This window comes from Ailuropoda melanoleuca, chromosome 2 (genome assembly GCF_002007445.2).
Source record: "Ailuropoda melanoleuca isolate Jingjing chromosome 2, ASM200744v2, whole genome shotgun sequence".
Lineage (NCBI taxonomy): Eukaryota > Metazoa > Chordata > Mammalia > Carnivora > Ursidae > Ailuropoda > Ailuropoda melanoleuca.
The window spans coordinates 7,085,903-7,105,961 of NC_048219.1; the positions used below are offsets into that span (position 1 = coordinate 7,085,903).

At 42.2% G+C, this 20,059-nt stretch overlaps 1 protein-coding gene across 5 annotated transcripts in view; it reads left to right on the top strand.

Annotated features, from left to right (window-relative positions):
* FAM76A (family with sequence similarity 76 member A) overlaps nucleotides 1–19,504 on the top strand; it is a 29,484-nt gene extending 9,980 nt beyond the window's left edge. Inside the window, exons 6-12 of one of the 5 annotated variants that reach the window (XR_004621920.1) lie at nucleotides 3,373–3,459; nucleotides 10,629–10,764; nucleotides 13,271–13,372; nucleotides 13,895–14,031; nucleotides 16,410–16,589; nucleotides 16,710–17,939; nucleotides 18,785–19,504. Coding sequence is in view for 1 of the 5 variants with exons in the window: in XM_011229444.3 (XP_011227746.2) it covers nucleotides 3,373–3,459; nucleotides 10,629–10,764; nucleotides 13,271–13,372; nucleotides 13,895–13,981 (412 nt within the window). In the remaining 4 variants the exon portion in view is untranslated. Of the gene's footprint in view, nucleotides 1–3,372; nucleotides 3,460–10,628; nucleotides 10,765–13,270; nucleotides 13,373–13,894; nucleotides 16,208–16,409; nucleotides 16,648–16,709 lie in introns of those variants that run through there. The other 4 variants (XR_004621918.1, XR_004621919.1, XR_004621921.1 and 1 more) reach the window with 4 other exon arrangements.
* The last annotated feature ends 555 nt before the right edge of the window (nucleotides 19,505–20,059 follow it).

The window sequence follows — 20,059 nt, forward strand, 5'->3', positions numbered from 1 at the left end:
TAGTAATTAACTGCCTTGGGAAGTCAGGCAAGAGAGGCTCAGAGAAGAGCTGGTGTTGGAGCTGGATTTTAGGATGAGTTGGAATCATCACCAAGGGAATGGGCAGAGGCATCCTAGGCTGAGGGAATAGCGTTTGCAGAGTCACGGAGGGCATAAGACTATGGAACCCTGGGGAATTGCAGGTCCTTTTATGTTGCTGGACCTTACATTTGGGAGTCAGGGAATGGGAGAAAAGGGTATTCTGCGGACATGTTAAGGAGCATGAACCTGATCTTAGGGTCTGTAAAAAAAAAGAAATTAACCCTGATTATTGTGGAGAATACATTGGAAGAAAAAGAGACTGGATGCTGGTTAAGAAGCTTTTTTATGAGTCCAGGGTAAGAGATGTTAATATTAGAAGCCATGGCACCAGAGATCAAAGAAGCAGATTCAGGAAGATCATTTAGAGGGAGAATTATGAGAAATTTAGATAATCTGATGAACAGGTAGAAGGGCAGAACCTGGGTGAGTAACGGATAATTCTCACGTTTCTTACTTAGGTGAATAGGTAGATTCTTAACTGAGAGAGAATATAGGATGAAGAGAAGTTCAGGTTTTAAAAGTTGAGTTTGTGGGACCCCTGCATGGCTCAGTTGGTTAAGCGTCTGCCTTCAGCTCAGGTCCTGATCTCAGGTCCTGGGATTGAGCCGCCAGGTCAGGCGCACTGCTCAGCAGGGTGTCTGCTTCTTCCTCTCCCTCTGCTTCTCCCCCTGTTTGTGCTATCTTTCAAATAAATAAATAAAATCTTTTTAAAAAACTAAAAAAAAATAAGTTGAATTTGGAGCATTAAGAGGAATTATTTTTTGGGAGCTTAGCCTAGAACTCAGAAGAAAGGTTCAGATGAGGCCCATTGGCAGCACATGAGAGTCAGTGGGAATAGAAGTTGTTATAAAGTGTGGATTCCTGCTGCTCCACCCCAGACTTTAATTCATAGGGTGTAAGATGGAGTCCATGAATCTGCATTTGGGGAACACCATTTCCAACCCATATGATAAGTTGTTAAAACCATGCTGTTGGATGGTATAATTCAAGTTGGAGGCTGACAACAGAACTCTAGAAGCACTCAAGAAGGATAGAGTGAGTATTTGCAAACCATATAGCTGATAAGGGGTTAATGTAAAAAATATATGAAGAATTCATGCAACTCAATAATAAAAAAAGCAGATAATCCAATTTAAAAATGGGCAAAGGACCTAAATAGACATTTTTCCAAAGAATACGTACAAATGGCCAGTAGATACATGCAAAGGTGCTAGACATCACTAGTCATCAAGGAAATGCACATCAAAACCACAATGAGATATTACCTCACATCTTTTAGGGTGGCTGTTATCAAAAAGACAAGAGGGGCGCCTGGCTGGCTCAGTCGATGAAGCATGTGGCTCTTGATCTCAAGGTTGTGAGTTCGAGCTCCACTTGGGTGTACAGATTACCTTAAAAAAAGAGAGAGGGGAAAAGACAAGAAATAACGAATGTTGGTGAGGTCGTAGAGAAAAGGGAACCTTATACACCATTAGTGAGAATGTAAATTGGTACAGCCATTGTGCAAAACAGTGTGGTGGTTCGTCAAAAAATTAAAAACAGAGCTACCATATGATCCAGCGGTCATTCCTGGGTATATATTCAAAGGAAACGAGATGGATATATTGAAGAGATACCTGTACCCCTGTGTTCATTGCAGCTTTATTCATAATAGCCAAGATATGGAAACAAAGTAAATGTTTTTCAGTGAATGAATGGATAAAGAAAATGTGATATAGATACACACACACATACTATATGGTATCACTTCTGTGTGGAACCTTTTTAAAAAGCCAGTTCCATAGAAACAGAGTCTGGAATCATGGTTGCCAGGAGCTGGGAAAACGGGCAATGGGGAGATTTAGGTCAAAGAGTATATAAACTTTCAGTTCTAAGAAAAAGTTCTGAGGATCTAATGTACAGCGGAGTGACTACTTTTAATATGGTATATTCTTGAAAATTGCTGAGAGTGGATTGTAAGCATTCTTGCCATTAAAAAAAAAGTTACTATGTGATGTGATAGATGTGTTAATTATCTTAATCTTGGTTATCATTCCATAACATATATGTATATCAAACTCTCACGTTGTATGCTTGTATACAATTTGTCACTTACTCCACAATAAAGTTGGAAGGGGGGAAGGATGGCATGGTCAGTGGTATCAAGTATTGAAGAAATCAAGAAAGAAAGGGTCTTACTTGGGGCGCCTGGGTGGCATGGCGGTTAAGCGTCTGCCTTCGGCTCAGGGCGTGATCCCGGCGTTATGGGATCAAGCCCCACATCAGGCTCTTCAGCTATGAGCCTGCTTCTTCCTCTCCCACTCCCCCTGCTTGTGTTCCCTCTCTCGCTGGCTGTCTCTCTGTCGAATAAATAAATAAAATCTTAAAAAAAAAAAAAAGGGTCTTACTTGAGGGTGAACTCATTGGGCCTAATTTTAATTTTTAGTGGTGTTGTGGGACTCAGATAGTAGATTCACAGAACTACACTGAAAAAGAACTAGACTAGGAGTTCAACCTGGTATCTAGTCCCAGCTTCACTATTGACTAGCTGTATATCCTTGGGTAGGTCAGTTAACCTCAATGAGCCTCAGTTTCTGCAGAGTAGTAATAGTACCTTGTATATACCTCACAGAATTGGAAATGCATATGAAACATTAAATGTAAAAGTGCTCTTTAAGCGGTGTGTGGCTGGCTCAGTTGGTGGAGCGTGTGACTCTTGATCTCAGGGTCATGAATTTGAGCCCCACATTGGGGATGGAGCCTACTTAAAATTTTAAAAATTAAAAAGATTTTTAGAAAAGTACTTTTTAACTGTAAGATAGATTATACTTCCTATTAAAATATTATTGACTCTTGGCTCTGTTCCCATAAATATTAATAAAGCAGGTAATATTTAATTAAAGCTAAGAATTTTGGGGGCCTACGGAAGAGAGCTACCCATGCATCCAGGACCTATGAAATCAATACCTTGGTGGATTTTAATAATCAAGAATGGGATGCCTGGGTGGCTCAGTTGGTTGAGCGTCGGCCTTCGGCTCAGGTCCTGATCCCAGGGTCCTGGGATCAAGCCCCACATCAGGCTCCTTGCCCAGTGGGAGACCTGCTTTTCCCTCTCCCTCTGCCTGCCGCTCCCCCTGCTTGTGCTCTCTCTCTCGCTCTTTCTGTCAAATGAATAAGTGAAATCTTTAAAAAAAAAAATCAAGAATATGGAAGAGTTGTGGTATCATGTTGGAACCATTTAACAAACTTTTATTGTGATGTTTTATAAATCTTTGATTTCTAATATGTGTCTCTCTATTTTTGCATTAAAAGCCAGAAAACACTTTCTACATCGTCAATTCAAAATGAAATCCCAAAGAAAAAATCCAAGTTTGAGTCAATCACAACCAATGGAGACAGGTAAGCCAGTTGGTGTGTGTGCATGTGTCCGTTTGAGCTGCTGCATATACAGGTCTGGAAACGGGTACATTTCAGGGTATGCCTTGGACCTAGTCTAGGGTTGTTGTTGAGCCTCTGAGAGTCATTACATGAGCCGCTTGATATCTCATGAATAAGCATTGCCGATATTTGTTTGTAACTAATCCTGTCAGTAAAACACAAGCACATATAACTGCATTTAATAGCAACTGAATTCTGCAGTCCACAAATAACTCCCTCACACTAATTCTAAGAAGTCAGGAGCTGTATGCCTTTTACTATGATCTGTGCCTGTGGCCTCCTCTAGGCAGGACAGGAATTGGTCTTGAGAGGTGGAGCGGAGACCATTTGGAGTTAAGGCAGTATTGCTCGATCTGTGCGGGGTGATCCATGCTTCCTTAGCATGCAGAAAGCCCAGTGCAGATACTGAACAGCAGAGAATGAGATGCATTTAAATATTTTTGCTTCTTTTTAAACCTGTCTAAATACAAATTTTTATTCTTTGCTTTCCCTTCTCCTGAGCAATGCTTCCTCTTGCAAGCTGCTTTGTCCTAATATCCAGAGTGCCCCATCTGTGTTGGTTCAGTGCTGCTTCCCAACCAAGTCTTGGGGCCACCCATTTTCCTGTTTCTGCAGGCGCAGGCATCCTGAAGTGAGACACTGACATACTCTTCCCCCAGATCCTTGGAATCGTGTCCATTCTGGAAACTCCCAGTATGAGTTGTCCCTCCCAGCCAGGGGTGGGTATGGGCGTAGACTAGCACATAGGCTTACCAGGGCTGAATTTTGTTTAGGGGAACACAAAGCATCTGTGAAATTTACTCTTTCCTGTTACCTCTTTTATTAACCTGATTTCAGATTCTACAAGGTGTCTTATATATTTTTTTAATATTTATTGATTTATTTAAGAGCAAGAGTGTGAAATGGGGAGGGACAGAGGGAGAGAATCTCCAAGCAGACTCCCCACTGAGCGCAGAGCCCGACACAGGACTCGATCCCACAACCCATGAGATCATGACCTGAGCCAAAACCAAGAGTCGGATGCTTAACTCACTGAGCCGCCCAGTCACCCCTACAAGGTGTTTTTTTAATCAGTTAGTATCACTGATTTATACTTTTTGAATTGAACCTTCTGGAAATGTTTTACTTAGATATTCAAATTATATGGGAGAAGGAACCATAAAGACCATCTTCTCTGGTCAGCTCCACTGTTCTCTGAGTAGGTATCCTGGCCGTTATGAGGATTGTCCCATCACCTCTGCCAGGGGGCATGATCCTGCAAAAAGCATGTCAAGGGGTGAACCTTTCTGAGTCCCCTGCCTTTATAGAGGCCTAGACCAAGACTCACAGCCTTTAGGTTCATCATTTCTGTTTTGTGCTCACTTATGACCCAGACTGTATTTGAATGACCTGGAAAACCTCATTTATAACCTTTAGTTGAATCAACCAGTCCTTAAAGTTTGCCTTCTTTTAGCTTATTTTGTTCTTGAGATGCTGCCATTATTCTTGCTGTCCACTGCTATGAATATACAAAGCAAAACTTAAGTTTTCAACTGGTCACCAGTAAAGATTGTTTCCTCAAGTAGGATGCTGGTCCTAACACGGTCTTTCACAATCTCCTCTGGAAAAGATCTCAGAAGATCATTTTTTCCTTGAAATGTAGATGCTAATTTTTTAAATAACTTACCCTAATAACTTGAAAATTTGGAAAATTTTTCTGCTTCCACAAAAATTATTTTCATACATATATGAGTTCTGTTCCATTTGAATGTTCCTGCATTAGCAGGTCCTGACTATCAATTCCACTTGTTTGCATTTCTTTTAAAAGTTCATAGCACAAGTTAAATTACATTTTTCCTTTTCTTTTTCTTTTTCGTGGGTTTTTTTCCTTGTTTTTCCTTCAGTTTGGAAACATTTTATTTATTTATTTATTTATTTATTTATTTATTTATTTATTTTTAAAGATTTTATTTAATTATTTGTCAGAGAGAGAGAGGGAGAAAGAGAGACAGAGCACAAGCAGTGGGGAAGGGCAGGCAGAGGGAGAAGCAGGCTCCCTGCTGAGCAAGGAGCCCAATGCAGGACTCAATCCCAGGACCCTAAGATCATGACCTGAGCCAAAGGCAGATGCTTAACTGACTGGGCCACCCAGACACCCCTTTATTTTATTTTTTAATTTAAGATTTTATTTATTTATTTGAGAGAGATAGAGAGAGCACAAACAGGGAGGAGAGAGAGAAGCAGGTTCCCCTCTGAGCAGGGAGCCCAACACGGGGCTTGATCCCAGGACCCTGGGATCATGACCTGAGCCAAAGGCAGACGCTTAACTGACTGAGCCATGCAGGTGCCCCTGAAGACATTTTTTTTTTAAGATTTATTTATTTGTCAGAGAGAGAGGGAGAGAGAGCACAAGCAGGGGGAGCAGCAGGCAGAGGGAGAAGCAGGCTACCTGCTGAGCAAGAAGCCCAATGCGGGACTTGTTCCCTGGACCCTGAGATCATGACCTGAGCCAAAGGGAGACGCTTAATCAACTGAGCCACCCAATGTCCCGAAGACAATTTTTTTAAAAGATTATTTTAGAGAGAGTGAGTGTGTCTGCACTCACATAGGGGGAGGGGCAGAGGGAAAGAATCTTGAGCAGACTCCCCACTGAGTGTGGAGCCCCACACCAGGCTGAATCTCTTAACCCATGAGATCATAACCTGAGCAGAAACCAGGAGTCGGACACCCAACCAGCTGAGCCACCCAGTCACCCCTCACTTTGAAAACATTCTGATAAGCCTTTTTTTGATGGTCTTTTTGTAATGTCATGCAAACCCCCAGTGTTTTTACTGAGTATCTATCTTGAATTCAGTTCTGTACCAGATGTTGGCAGTCTCGCTTCTGAGCTCTCTGTTGTAGCTGCCGCCCCGTTTTCAGTTGATTGAAGACTACTTCCTGGCCCCTCTTCTAAAATATCCATATATGCTCTTGTCCTTTCATTGTTATCCCCTCTTGTCTTCTTCTTTTTTTTTTTTAAGATCTTATTTATCTATTTGACAGAGAGAGACAGCCAGCAAGAGAGGGAACACAAGTGGGGGAGTGGGAGAGGAAGAAGCAGGCTTTTAGCAGAAGAGCCTGATGTGGGGCTCGATCCGAGAACGCTGGGATCACGCCCTGAGCCGAAGGCAGATGCTTAACGACTGCGCCACCTAGGCGCCCCTCCTCTTGTCTTCTGCAGGCTGCTCTCTAACAACTGCCCATTCACCTTGCTGTTCTACCACATTCTCCTCTCTTAGCTTTTAAGTTTAGAGGCATATTTGATCTTTTTTTCCTTTTTTCCTTCTCCATTAGCCTTCTGTGTTGTACAGAGAGAATGCATCACTTTAGCTTTTGTTTTCTTTTGTTTTTTTTTAAGATTATACTTACTTATTTAAGAGACAGAGCAAGAGAGAGTGTACATGAGCAGGGGGAGGGGCAGAGGGAGAGGGAAAGAGCCGAGCAGACTCCCCCGCTCAGCAAGGAGCCCAAGGCAGGACTCAATCCCAGGACCCCGAGATCATGACCTGACCTGAAGTCAGATGCTTAACCACCTGAGCCACCCAGGCACCCCTAGGTTTTTTATAAAACTTTTTCTTGAATAATTTTATTTTTTATTTTTTTAAAGATATTTATTTATTTGAGGGGGGAGGGGCAGAGGGAGAGGGGAGAGAGAGTCCTAAGCAGACTCTGCACTGAGTGCAGAGCCAGACACAGGGCTCAGTCTCACAACTCCGAGATCACAGCCTGAGCTGAAACCAGATGCAACAAACTGCCACCCAGGCGCCCCCTCAAATAGTTTTGTGCTTCTAGAATGCCTTTGTCTTTTTTTTTAGTATCTTGCAGAATTCATAGTCTCCCTCTCATATTTTCTAGTTTGTTGAAATTGTAGCAAAAACTTTTCAATTTGAGGAAAACCTGAGTTCATTTCTAGCTTTCCTTCCCAGAGAAAATGCACCAGCTATTTTTTGATCATACTTGTTTGTTGTTCTGTTGGTGATAGAAAAGCACTCTCACCTTGTGGTTTATTGTTTCTAAAGGACATTCTTTTCCTTTCCTCATGGGTTTTTTTGTTTTTTTTTTAAGATCTTATTTTTAAGTAATCTCTGCACCCAGCGTGGGGCTTGCACTCACGACCCTGAGATCAAGAATTACAGACTCTGGGGCGGCTGGGTGGCACAGTGGTTAAGCGTCTGCCTTCGGCTCAGGGCGTGATCCCGGTGATGTGGGATCGAGCCTCACATCAGGCTCCTCCGGTGTGAGCCTGCTTCTTCCTCTCCCACTCCCCCTGTTTGTGTTCCCTCTCTCGCTGGCTGTCTCTATCTCTGTTGAATAAATAAATAAAATCTTTAAAAAAAAAAAAAGAATTACAGGCTCCATTGACTGAGCCAGGCTGGTGCCCCTCCTTGTAGTTTTATTTCATTCTCCATTTGAAATATGCCTGAAAGAGTAGACTTACTTTGTGTGACCTTTAAGGACAGACCCAGGGCCAAAGGATAGGAATGACAGGGAGGCAGGTTTTGGCTGAACCTGAGGAGGATTGCTCTTATATTAAAAGGCTTAGAAAAGACAAGAAGCTTTCTAGAGAAGTTGTGAGTTCCCTGTCATTGGAGATATTTGAAAAGAGACTGGATCTAATTTTCTGCCTTGCTAACCTAGCCATCTGTTTTCATTTGATTTCCAGCAGTTCTTATTAATCAGAAGTTAGAGAGTTAGAAAGGTCAGGCCCTAACACAGGATAGACATGACTGGTTTTGTCAACAATGTATTGCTATGGGAAAAATCCTCTCTTAAGCAGGTAGAGAAGAGCTTTAGAAGCTTTTGGGACCACATGATTCATATTAGCCCATTACTCTGTTTCATTTGTCATTCTAGTTACGAGCTTAAGTAAATTCTTTTGGATAGAGGGAAGACAATCCCTTGGCAGGTATTAAAACTGATGGAGACTTTGATGGATTCTTTCAGCATTTTCTCCTGCATGCCTTGTTTTATTATATGGCATTTACTTTTTGTCACCCAGTAATTCTGCATATTCATCAGTTATGAGAGCATGGATCCATTCTTCTCACATGCTTCATGTAGACCAAGAGAGAATCAATGCACTGGGTCTTCTAGCCATGGAAATGTTTGACTTGGTAACTCTGAGGATGTCCAGTGATTCCGCTTGCTCTTTGGAGTTTCTACCTGTGTAGAGAAATGCTGGTTATTAGATGTAGTTCAAGATGGAGGAACGAACCAACAGCAAGGGGGACCTAGAGTCGTTGCTATATTGATATAGGGAACTGGAAGTCAATATTCCAGTGTCTGCTTTGGAAAAATAGGTTTGTGTTTTACTTTAAAGGTTGCCCTGGGAAGAGTAAGAGCTTTCTTTGGGAAGTCTCTAGAGAAGGGCAGGATTTGACTCTCATGGCAATGATTCTTTTATTTTTTTTTTTTAAAGATTTTATTTATTTATTTGACAGAGATAGAGACAGCCAGCGAGAGAGGGAACACAAGCAGGGGTAGTGGGAGAGGAAGAAGCAGGCTCATAGCAGAGGAGCCTGATGTGGGGCTCGATCCCATAACACCGGATCACGCCCTGAGCCGAAGGCAGACGCTTAACTGCTGTGCCACCCAGGCGCCCCATGGCAATGATTCTTAACTTGTTTTGGGTATAAGACATCTCTGACCATGGGGCGCCTGGGTGGCACAGCGGTTAAGCGTCTGCCTTCGGCTCAGGGCGTGATCCCGGTGTTATGGGATCGAGCCCCACATCAGGCTCCACTATGAGCCTGCTTCTTCCTCTCCCACTCCCCCTGTTTGTGTTCCCTCTCTCACTGGCTGTCTCTATCTCTGTAAAATAAATAAAATAAAATCTTTAAAAAAAAAAAAAAAGACATCTCTGACCAACCAAGGAAAGCTATGGATCCTCACCCTAGAAACCACCCATTGTATGTATACACTGAATTGCACATACAATTTCAGGGGGTTACAGATTCCCTGGAGCTGGGCCTGGTTAGAAGATTCTGCTAAGAGGACAGACTTCACCTGGCACTTTGGAAAAATGAAGTGCTCGGGTACTGTTCCTGAGAAGAATCTGTTGAAAACCCAGGTTGTGGTGTGACTCTGGAGTTTACCACCTCTTTGTTCCTTTTCTAACTAAATATCACTGAATTCTTGATATTGGAAGTGGTGGTCAACAGGCCAGTTGCAGTGTAGGGGAAGTTGGCTTCCTTCCTATTGGTTTCATCTTCATGGGGCACCTGGGTGGCTCAGTCGGTTAAGTGTCTGCCTTTGGCTCAGGTCGTGATCCTGGAGTACTGGGATTGAGCCCCACGTGGGGCTCCCTGCTCAGCAGGGTGTCTGCTTCTCCCTCTCCCTCTGCCCCTCCCCCTTCTTGTGCTCCCTGCCTCTCTCTCTCTCCCTCTCAAATCTTTAAAAGAAAATTTCATGTTTTTATAATTTTTAAAAGGGACTGACTGCTCCTGAGATGGAATGCAGCAGCTTTTTTTTTTTTTAAGGTTGTATTTATTTATTTGAGAGAGAGCGAGAATGAGTGTGGGGAGGGACAGAAGGAGAGGGAGAAGCAGACTCCTCACTGAGCAAGGAGCCCAACGTCAGATGCTTAACCGGCCGAGCCACCAGGCGCCCCTACGAGCAGCTTCTTAGCAGCTGCACCACATCACTGTGTTTTGGGGCAAAAAATAAAGAACCAAAAGATGAGGTCTGTGGGGAGCTTTAAAAGAAAAGTACATGAGCTTACAATTGATCATTTAGACAGACTCTAGGGAAATTAGTCACAAAAAATTGACTGTTTCACCCATAAATAATTGGGAATCTTCAGTGCACCTGAAACACAATGTCCTTGACTCTTGGGGAATGCATGTGTTTTTGTCTCGATTGTAAGAGGAGATGCTGCAGAAGTGCTCTGGGTTGTGGTTTGGTTGGTATAGTAACCTCGTGATCGCCTTGCCTGTGCCGCGTAGCAGGTGCTGTTGAGTCTGGCGTATGGGGCATTGTGCTTACTGCTGGGAATTCAAAGAGTTGTTCTTACCCTTGAGCTTGTAGTCAGGTGGCCTGTGGTGTGTCCTCAAGTAGGAAAAAGGTGTATCCCTCCAAGTTACGATTTTTTTCCCCTCCGTGTTTCTACTCAGCTTTTCCCCAGACCTGGCTCTGGACTCACCAGGCACTGACCACTTTGTCATCATTGCCCAACTGAAGGAAGAAGTGGCCACTCTGAAGAAGATGCTACATCAAAAGGATCAAATGATTTTAGAGAAAGAGAAGAAGGTACAGTTTTGTTAATGCCTCTCAGGCCAGAATGATGCAAGGGGAAGCATGTGGTACCACAGGGCATGGTGCTAACTCTTGTTTAGCTGACATTTATTTGGTACTGACCACGGATGCTTTGAGAGATCCAGTGGCAAGGTTGGGATATCCTGGGAGAGGCTTACTATCTGCCAAGATGACTGATGGTCTGGTATTACCGTGGCAAATCCACCTTGGTCAGGTGCATTTAGAAAGTTGATTTTTCTCAGCATTTGGAGGGAGCTTCCGCTTCTCAGGGAGGACTCGTGTTAACCAGCCTTACAGAGGTGATGTATAAAACTACAGTGCCCCTCTTAATTCACAGTGGGGCATTACTGACTACTACTCTTAGCGTGAGCTGCTTTGGAAGGTTGTAATCAGAAGGTGCTGAATGAGCGTGGAGTTGGGACAAGAGGAGGTAGTTATGTAATTGGAACTCTTAATGCTCTCAAGCTAAGCGAACCTGATGTCTCCATCTGTGTTATTGGGATGGCCATGTCTGTGGGACAGTAATACTCAAAATATGTGGGCCAGGTCTCCCTCCTTCCTGGACAATGTTTAGGTAGGCCTTCCTCCGTGACTCTTAGGTCACTTTGCTTCCATTACTGACAACTCCCTTCCTGAGTGACCCGTTCTTGAAATACATTAACATCTTCAGTAAAGTCTTACTCTGGTCTAACAGCCTCCCTCTTTAAGAGAACTTTTTATATCCTTCTTCTGATTGAGGTCTATTTATCTTATTTTTAGGTTCTTAAAGAATATCTCATTTTTGTCTTAATATATTAATAACCATAATAGCTAACTTTTATTGAATACTTAACTATGTGCCTGACTGCTCTGCGTGCTTTCTATGTATTAACTCACTTATCCTCATAATAACCCTTTGAGAGAGGAATTACTGTTACCATCATGTCATAGATGAAGAGAGCCTCCAATATTTTTCCTTTCACGCTTCCATTCCCTTCTCCTAGTTGTGTGTTTTTTCCCTGAGGCTGTATGTTTTTTTGCACCAAGTTTGGAGTGCTAGGATTCATTGTGAATGGCTAACGAAGGCATTTATAATGTTAAAATATTTATATGCATTCTTTCCCTCTAATTTTGACCTCATTTTACAAATGAGGAAATGGACCCAAAGATATTAAATGAGGTACCAACTAGTAAATGGCAGAACAAAGTAATTAACTCAAATCTTTCTGACTCCGCCATTCTTTCTACTAGCCTATGCTTTCTTCTGCCGGTAAGGTGGAGATTCATGGGGAGAGACCAGTATTCTTTCTACTTTACTACATGACTATTGGATGAAAGCAGACCCAAGGGGCGCTTGGGTGGCTCAGTCGTTAAGCGTCTGCCTTCGGCTCAGGGCCTGATCCCATCAGTCATTCGAACAAGCTGTCAGTTACCTCACACTCTCTGGCTGTGCCCGTACAGTTTCCTGTGCTTGGATGCCCCTCTCCCTACCTTGTGTGCCAGTTGTCGCTCATGTACCTCAAAACTCAGCTCACACATCACTTCCTTGACATAGATATCTCTTCTCTCTGCTCCTTGAATAGCATAGTCAATAGAAGAAGACCCTGGGATTTGAATTCTAGCTCTGCCACTTGCCTACATGTTTGATCTCGGCCATGTTATTTAACCCTTTCTAAGCCTTGGTTTTTCCCATCTATAAAATGGGAACAATAATATTGTCCCCCAAAGGTTTATCATGGAATTGGATGAAAAAATATAATCAAACAGTTTGGGACACCTGGCTGTCTCATTTGGAGGAACATGCAACTCTTGATCTTGGGGTTGTGAGTTCAAGCTCCATGCTGGGTATAGAGATTACCAACAAAACTAAACAAAACAAAAACAACCATATATATACATATGCGTGTGTATACACACACACACACACAGAGATTACTAAAAAACAAAAACAACTGTATACATATATGTATGTTCAAACATTTTGCCTGGAACAGGGTTAAAAATTCAATAAATAGCAATAGCTGTTTTTCTCCTGACTTCTTTTAAACCGTCAGTCATATCGTATTATAATCACTGATTTATTTGGAGGATTATTGGCATGTATTAAATACATAAAATCCTTATTTTTTTTTCAAGATTTATTTATTTATTTGACACAGAGAGAGCGCACAAGCAGGCAGAGTGGCAGGCAAAGGGAGAGGGGAAAGCCCGACGCGGGGCTCATGACCTGAGCTGAAGGCAGATGCTTAACCGACTGAACCACCCAGGCGCCCCAATACATAATATCTTTAAAACCTGCCAGTGACGAAGTATCAGAAATGATATGTCAGGATTTTGTGTAATTTTCAGGAAATCTTTAGAAAAAAATAGGATACAGAATCCCCTGGCTTTGATGTAGTTAGGGATCTTCAGGAGAGCCCTGGATTTCATTCATTTGGGAAACCATTTAGTTTTTTGGTACCAGAACATTTTTTGTTGCACAGAGATTTCTTCCGGTCACACCACCTTTTTCCTCTCTCAGATCACAGAGTTGAAGGCTGATTTTCAATACCAAGAATCTCAGATGAGAGCCAAAATGAACCAGATGGAGAAAACCCACAAAGAAGTCACAGAGCAATTGCAGGTGAGTCTGCTCATTTTATGTGATAACCCTGGTTTATTTAGCTGATTGTATTTTAGGTGATTATTTCTTAGATTTCTTTGTTCTCAGGGTATTGACAAATTCACATTAATCAACCTTATAGTTGTCTTTTATTGTTTCACTGTTAGGTGTGTTCTGATCTTTTCCCCTCAAAAACAGTGGAAGTAATAAATGTGTGCTTTGATTTTTGGATAAGCCAGATGTGATTCCAGATGTCTGGATGATGAATTCTGTTTATCCAGCACACGAAGGCGCTTCGCGGCTCGTTTGTGTTGCACAAAGCATCCTTTTGTAACCGTGGATCCCAGGAGATTGAAGTGTGCTGATTAACCTCCAGCAAACACTGTCTTCCCCTGAACCAAGCCCTAGAGCTTTCTGTTGTTTTCTGCCTCTAGAACTTGTTCTCTTCCTGACCCTCTACATTGTATGCCTTAGCATCTGCATGAAAAACATGACCTGTTAAGACATCCTTCTTGCACTTATTTTTTGTTTTGTTTTGTTTAGGCTAAAAACCGAGAGCTCCTGAAGCAGGCAGCTGCCTTGTCTAAGAGCAAGAAGTCCGAGAAGTCAGGAGCTATAACCTCTCCGTGAGAGACCATAAGGAGGCTCCCAGGCAACAGCAAAGGGGTTCCTGGCTTAGGGTGGGTGACCTGGCTGTTCTCTGGGAATTGCAAGCTTTCTTAAGAAATCTCTATTTTATAACAGTTATCCTCCTTCGTGGGATTGCAGTGGGCTGAATGGAAACACCTGGTTTGTGCTGTGTCACGACTGCATGCTTGGATGTTTGGGGTTCCAAGCTCTCTGTCTCATACACTCACTTCCCTTTCCCTCCCTTCTCCCCTCCCCCCTCCACCAGTACTACTCTCTGTCTGTCTCTCCCTTTTGGTACTACTCTGTGTGTGTGTGTGTGTGTGTGTGTGTGTGGTGATCACTGCTCAGTGTTATGTGCAGAATGATTATTTTGTTTGTCTGTTTGTCCATCATCGCATCCTGCCGTACCCATGAGCAAATAGTTTGGCATTAATTACATATCACTGCCACCCTCTGAACTTCGAAAACTGCCACCTTGAGACTTGGTACAATGGAAGAGGCTTTCTCTCTCCAAGAAACCTTTTGCTTCAGGGTATACTCTTGGGTTTTTTTCCAGGTATATTATGTATGAACTTTGTACTATGTATAGCCAGAGTTTTATTTATTTTTTAAAAAAAGAAACTTTTTCTTGATAAAGGAATAATGGTAGCCTAGCTTGTTCTTCTTGTAAAAGTGATGCCTCTTTAAAAAAAAGTTCTCTCTACCTTTTAGTAAAGGAATAAGACCTTTTCTTGTTACCTTGGAGTCTTAAAAAGTGCTTGCTGAGGTGAAACAATTCAGTGCATAAGTATGGAGTTAAGTGCCTTTTGGAGGATTTCTTGGAAGAGCATTTAAGAAGAAGATACTTAAGGGAGGTAGCAAAGATTTGAACAGTCTGTCTTTTTTTAAGTAAGGGCAGAAAGAAAGGTTGTCCAGGTTTTACTGGACATTTCCGTCCCCTACCCCTTTCTTGATTGTTTTATGTGACTGATTTTAAATTCTCACACTGCCACTTCTTTTTTAAAAAAAATATCCTTCAGTTGTTATATTGGGCCATTGTCAGAGAACATTTTTTTAAATGAGCAGATTCAAAATGGGATAATATTTGAACTACAGAGCGTTTTGAGAGTCAGTGTGAGCTGCTCCAGTATGGACTCTGAATCTGATTGGGAGAAAGGACATCACTGGACCTTCTCCCCTCTCCTCATCCACCCCAGCCTGGACACTCCCCGCTTTTAATGGAAATGTATTGAAAACAGGTGCTTGTCAGAAGCAGCTTGGCCTCAGCCAGAATTGTTTGTGTCCTATTTTCCCTTCTTGACCCAATAGGCACATGGATTTACTTTTCCAGGAGAGGAGATAGATTTGCACTTCTAGCCATTCTCTCAGGTCCTTTATGAGATGTTTGTGAAGGAAGTGAGAGACGTGTAATGTACCATGAAACACAATAAAATCAATTACCTTGGAATCATTAATGGAAAGGGAGGGGTGCTGCGGCTAGAGGTAACCATGAGGGCCAATGACCTTTGTACCTCAGTGTACCAAAATTGTAAGCGGTCAGTTTAACTTGCTAGGCATTTCCTAGAGGCAAATGCTTATGATTTGTGATAACATTCTCACAAGCGGAGCCATGCACAGAATGGGCCAGAGATGTGGAAATGGGTGGCTTCTTTCTGAGAAGAGAAACAATGGACCATGTTGCTTCTATCTCACTCTGGTAGGGGAGGTCATTTTCCCTTCTAAGCAGGGGAAATGGTAGTGCTAAATAGTTTTGTAACTTTTTGAATGAGAAACTTTTAGGTAAAGATAAACTGTCAGATAATATTTTTCAGATGCATTTACGTTTGACTATGGGGAAAAGATTGTGAAAAAAGTTACAGTCATGGTTTTTTGGGTTTTTTTAATTTGGAAGACTTGAGAAATTCTGTTTCATGAAGTGATAATATAAAAACACATACTTAGTTTTATACTAAATCTTTTTTTAAGGTCTTGGCATTTAATATAAAGCAGATTCACACATTTTCTAACTTTCCACAAATTCCAAAAAGTGAAGGAAGAAGCCTCAGTCCTGAAATTTTGGTTTTTAAAAATCATGACACTGTTTTACCATGAAATCGAGTAGCTAACTTTTGGTAACACCTTTTGTTCATTTATATGTTTGTATAATGGACATTTTGAAACACAGGAATGTTTTGGTTTGTACAAACTTTGAAAAATGTGTGTTAATAAAAATTCAAATTGACTCAAGTCTAATTGTTGGGTGAGTGATTGACCGATTGATTGCTGTTTTACCAATGGACATATCCCACAGCGCCCTTCAGTCTAGAAGACATTTTGTCTTGCTTGTAGACTTAAATGTTTAATTAAAAGCCTAACGGTGGTAATAGGGAGTTTCATATCCATCAGAGAATAAACTCATTCTCTTTTCTTCTGTGACTTTATTTTCCAGTTTAAGTGCTTGCTTTGTTATAAACACTGTGCTAGACAATGAGAATACAGAAGTGAAGAAGATTGACAGTTACTGTCCTTATGGGCTTCTGCTTCGTGAAATATTGGACAACACCATTGTTTCTTGATTTTGTATTTACCATTATTTTTCGAAATATGATACAGGATGAATCTTTATAAGGTATGAGTGAAAGGATTTTGAGATATCATTTCAAGAAGGAGAGGAATGTATTAGTTTAAAACTTTGGTACTGGTAGGTTTTTTTTTTTTTTTTTAAAGATTTTATTTATTTATTTGACAGAGATAGAGACAGCCAGCGAGAGAGAGAACACAAGCAGGGGGAGTGGGAGAGGAAGAAGCAGGCTCATAGCGGAGGAGTCTGATGTGGGGCTCGATCCCATAACGCCAGGATCACGCCCTGAGACGAAGGCAGACGCTTAACGACTACACCACCCAGGCGTCCCTGGTACTGGTAGGTTTTAACATTAATAACAGGTGCCTCTTAGATATTGTCACTGTCACATCCTGGTCATTCGATTTCATAGACTCAATGACAACTTACTTTCTCTAAATTCAAGACAGTTTTATTTTGTAGGTACCATGGTCTGAATGTTTGTGCCCCTCCCCCCCAATTGATACATTGAAATCGTAACCCCAAAGATGTTAGTGTTAGAAGGTGGTACCTTCCTCTAGAAGGTGCTTAGGCTCTGCCTTCATGGATGGAATCAGAGACACCTTGCCTCTACCGCCATGTGAGGACACAGCAGAAGGCACAGACTGTAGACCAGAAAGAAGGCCATCACTAACGTAACCGTGCTGGCACCTTGATCTTGAACCAGCCTCCAGAACTCTTGAGAAATACGTTTCTGTTGTTTATAAGCATATAAGTTTATCTTATAAGTTTATCTGCGATATATTGTTACAGCAGCCCAGAAACACTAAGACGGTAGGCTATGTTTATAACCATCTTTATTGTGTGAATTACTTTATCCATTTACTCAGCCTTAAAAACCACTGTAGGGGAATTATATAGTATAAACAGTTCAAGAGGGTCTTCAGCCACTTGAAATAACCGTCCAAATTTAGGACTTTGGTTCCATCCTTTGTGGTTTAAGATCATACGTTACCTGCAGTATAGCTGTCTTCGCAACTGATGGCCCTCTCAAGGGTCTTGGAGGAGGGGCCATTTCTGGGAAGGCCCAAACTGTCAGGAGTTGCAGGGTATCCTGATTATTATTCCTACATAAGAAACTACCCCCAAATTTAAATATGCCCACAGACCCTATTGGTCAAGAATTTGGACAGGGCACTGTGGGGATGACTGCTCTTTGTTCTACAATGTCTGGGTCCTCAGTTGGGAAGATTCAAAAGCTGAGGAATGCTTCCTGGAGCTGGAATCATCTCTAAAGGCTGTTTACTTGTATATCTAGTGCCGGGCCGGGATGACTGGAAGTCCAGTAATGCTGACTAGAGCACCTTACGTGGGACCCTTCCATATATAACTTGGCCTTCCCAAGCATGGTGGCTCAAGGTAATCAGACTTCTTCCACGATACCTCTAGACTGCAAGCACAAGTGATCCAGTGAACAAAGCTGACGATGTGTACATCTTCTGGTCTGTGTTCGGAGGTCACATTACCTTACTCGTGCAGTACTCTATTGGTTAAACAGTCAGAAGCCCATCCAGACTTGAGGGGAGGGGACATAGATTCCTTCTCTTTATGAGAGAATGACAAAGTAGAAGAGCATGTTGGGTGGAAACTATTGTGGTGGCTAACTTAAAAAATAGAATCTGCCACATAGATTCTGGAACCAAACCAAATCCAAGAGAGCAAGGCAGAACTGCAGTGTCTGGGGCACCTGGGTGGCTCAGTTGTTAAGCATCTGCCTTCGGCTCGGTGTGATCCCGGGGTCCTGGGATGGAGCCCCACATCGGCCTCCCTGCTCCGCTGGGACCCTGCTTCTTCCTCTCCCACTCTCTCTGCTTGTGTCCCTCTATCGCTGGCTGTCTCTCTCTCTGTCAAATAAATAAAATCTTAAAAAAAAAAAAAGAACTGCAATGTCTTTCAAGGTCTAACTTCAGGTGTGGCTCTCCATCATTTCTGCAATAACTTACTGATTACAGAGGTCAAATTACTGACACTATTCGAGACAGAATGATGCCACCCACGTGGGTACATACCAGGAGGTAAGGATCTTCGGGGTCTGTCTTGTAGGCTGGCTACCACATTGCCCTTTGGCCTATAGGATTGAGTAAAACCCATGTGAACCTCTAGATTTGGAAGCCAGAAGTGAAAGCGTCAGTTTGGGAAAAGTAGTTCATATCCCTCAGCTCTTCCTGGAACCAATGCCTACTTTCCCTACCACTGTTTGCCAGGTTGTCGCTGCAACAGATCATCAACTCTACTTGAAAATTGATGCCGGAGTTGTGCCATGGTTAACTCTGACGTCAGACTGCATGGGTTTGAGCTCTGTCTCTCCTTAGTTTACAGTTGGTGTGAAGATGAAGTCGTATCTGTAGAAGTCGTTAGAACAGTGCTTGGCACGTAGTATGCACTAAACTTTGTAAGCAATTTTTATGCGTGACTTCTATGGAATCTACATTTTCTATTTCCTGAGGGGGAAAGTAATAGAGTCATAAATTAGAATCACCATGGATGTCCACTTGTTTTGGCTTCCATTGTTACCTTATCCCAAGGTCCCATTTAGGCCCTCAGAACATTCATGCAACTCACAACTTGTCTATTCTTTTCTCGACTCCAAACGACCCACCTCGTGCATGCCACTTCATCACACTGGTTCGTAGAGTGTTGTTTTTTTTTAAGTTTAATAAGATATCGATCGCATATAGTAAAATTTATCCATCTTTGTATACAGATCAAAGAGTTTTGGTGGATGTATTCCGTTGTGTAATCACCACAATCAAGATATAAAACATTTCTAGCAACCTCAAAACTTCCCTTATGCCCCTTGGTAGTTAATCCCCTTCCCCCAACTCCAGCCCCTGGCAACCATTAATTTGATTTCTACCGCCGTAGCTTTGCCTTTTCTAGAATGTCTCATAAATGAAATCATACAGGGACGCCTGGGTGGCTCAGCTGGTTGGGTGTCTGCCTTCAGCTCAGGTCATGATCCCGAGGTCCTGGGTAGGAGTCCCACATTGGGCTCTTGGCTCAGTGGGGAGCCTGCTTTTCTGCCTGCCTCTCCCTCTGCTTGTATGCTGTCTCTCTCTCTGACAAATAAAATCTTTAAAAAAATGGAATCATACAATATGAAGGCTTTCATGTCTGACTTCTTTCATTTAGCACCTGCTTTCGAGATTTGTCCTTGTTGTTGCATGTCTCAGTAGTTCATTCCATGTTCCAGTAGTCTGTTTATTTTATAGCTGAATAGTTTTCCATCGTATGACTATATCACAATCTGTTTACTCAGTAGCTGATGGACATTTGAGTTAACTTCCAGCTTTTGGTTATTATGAATAAAGCTGCCTTACACATTCATGTACAGATCTTTATAAAACATGTGTTTTCATTTCTCTTGGGTAAAACACCTAGGGGTGGGATTGCTGGGTTGCTGGATTGTATGGCAAATTTGTTCGATTCTCTAAGAAACCACCAAACTGTTTTCCAAAGTGGCTATATGATTTTGCATT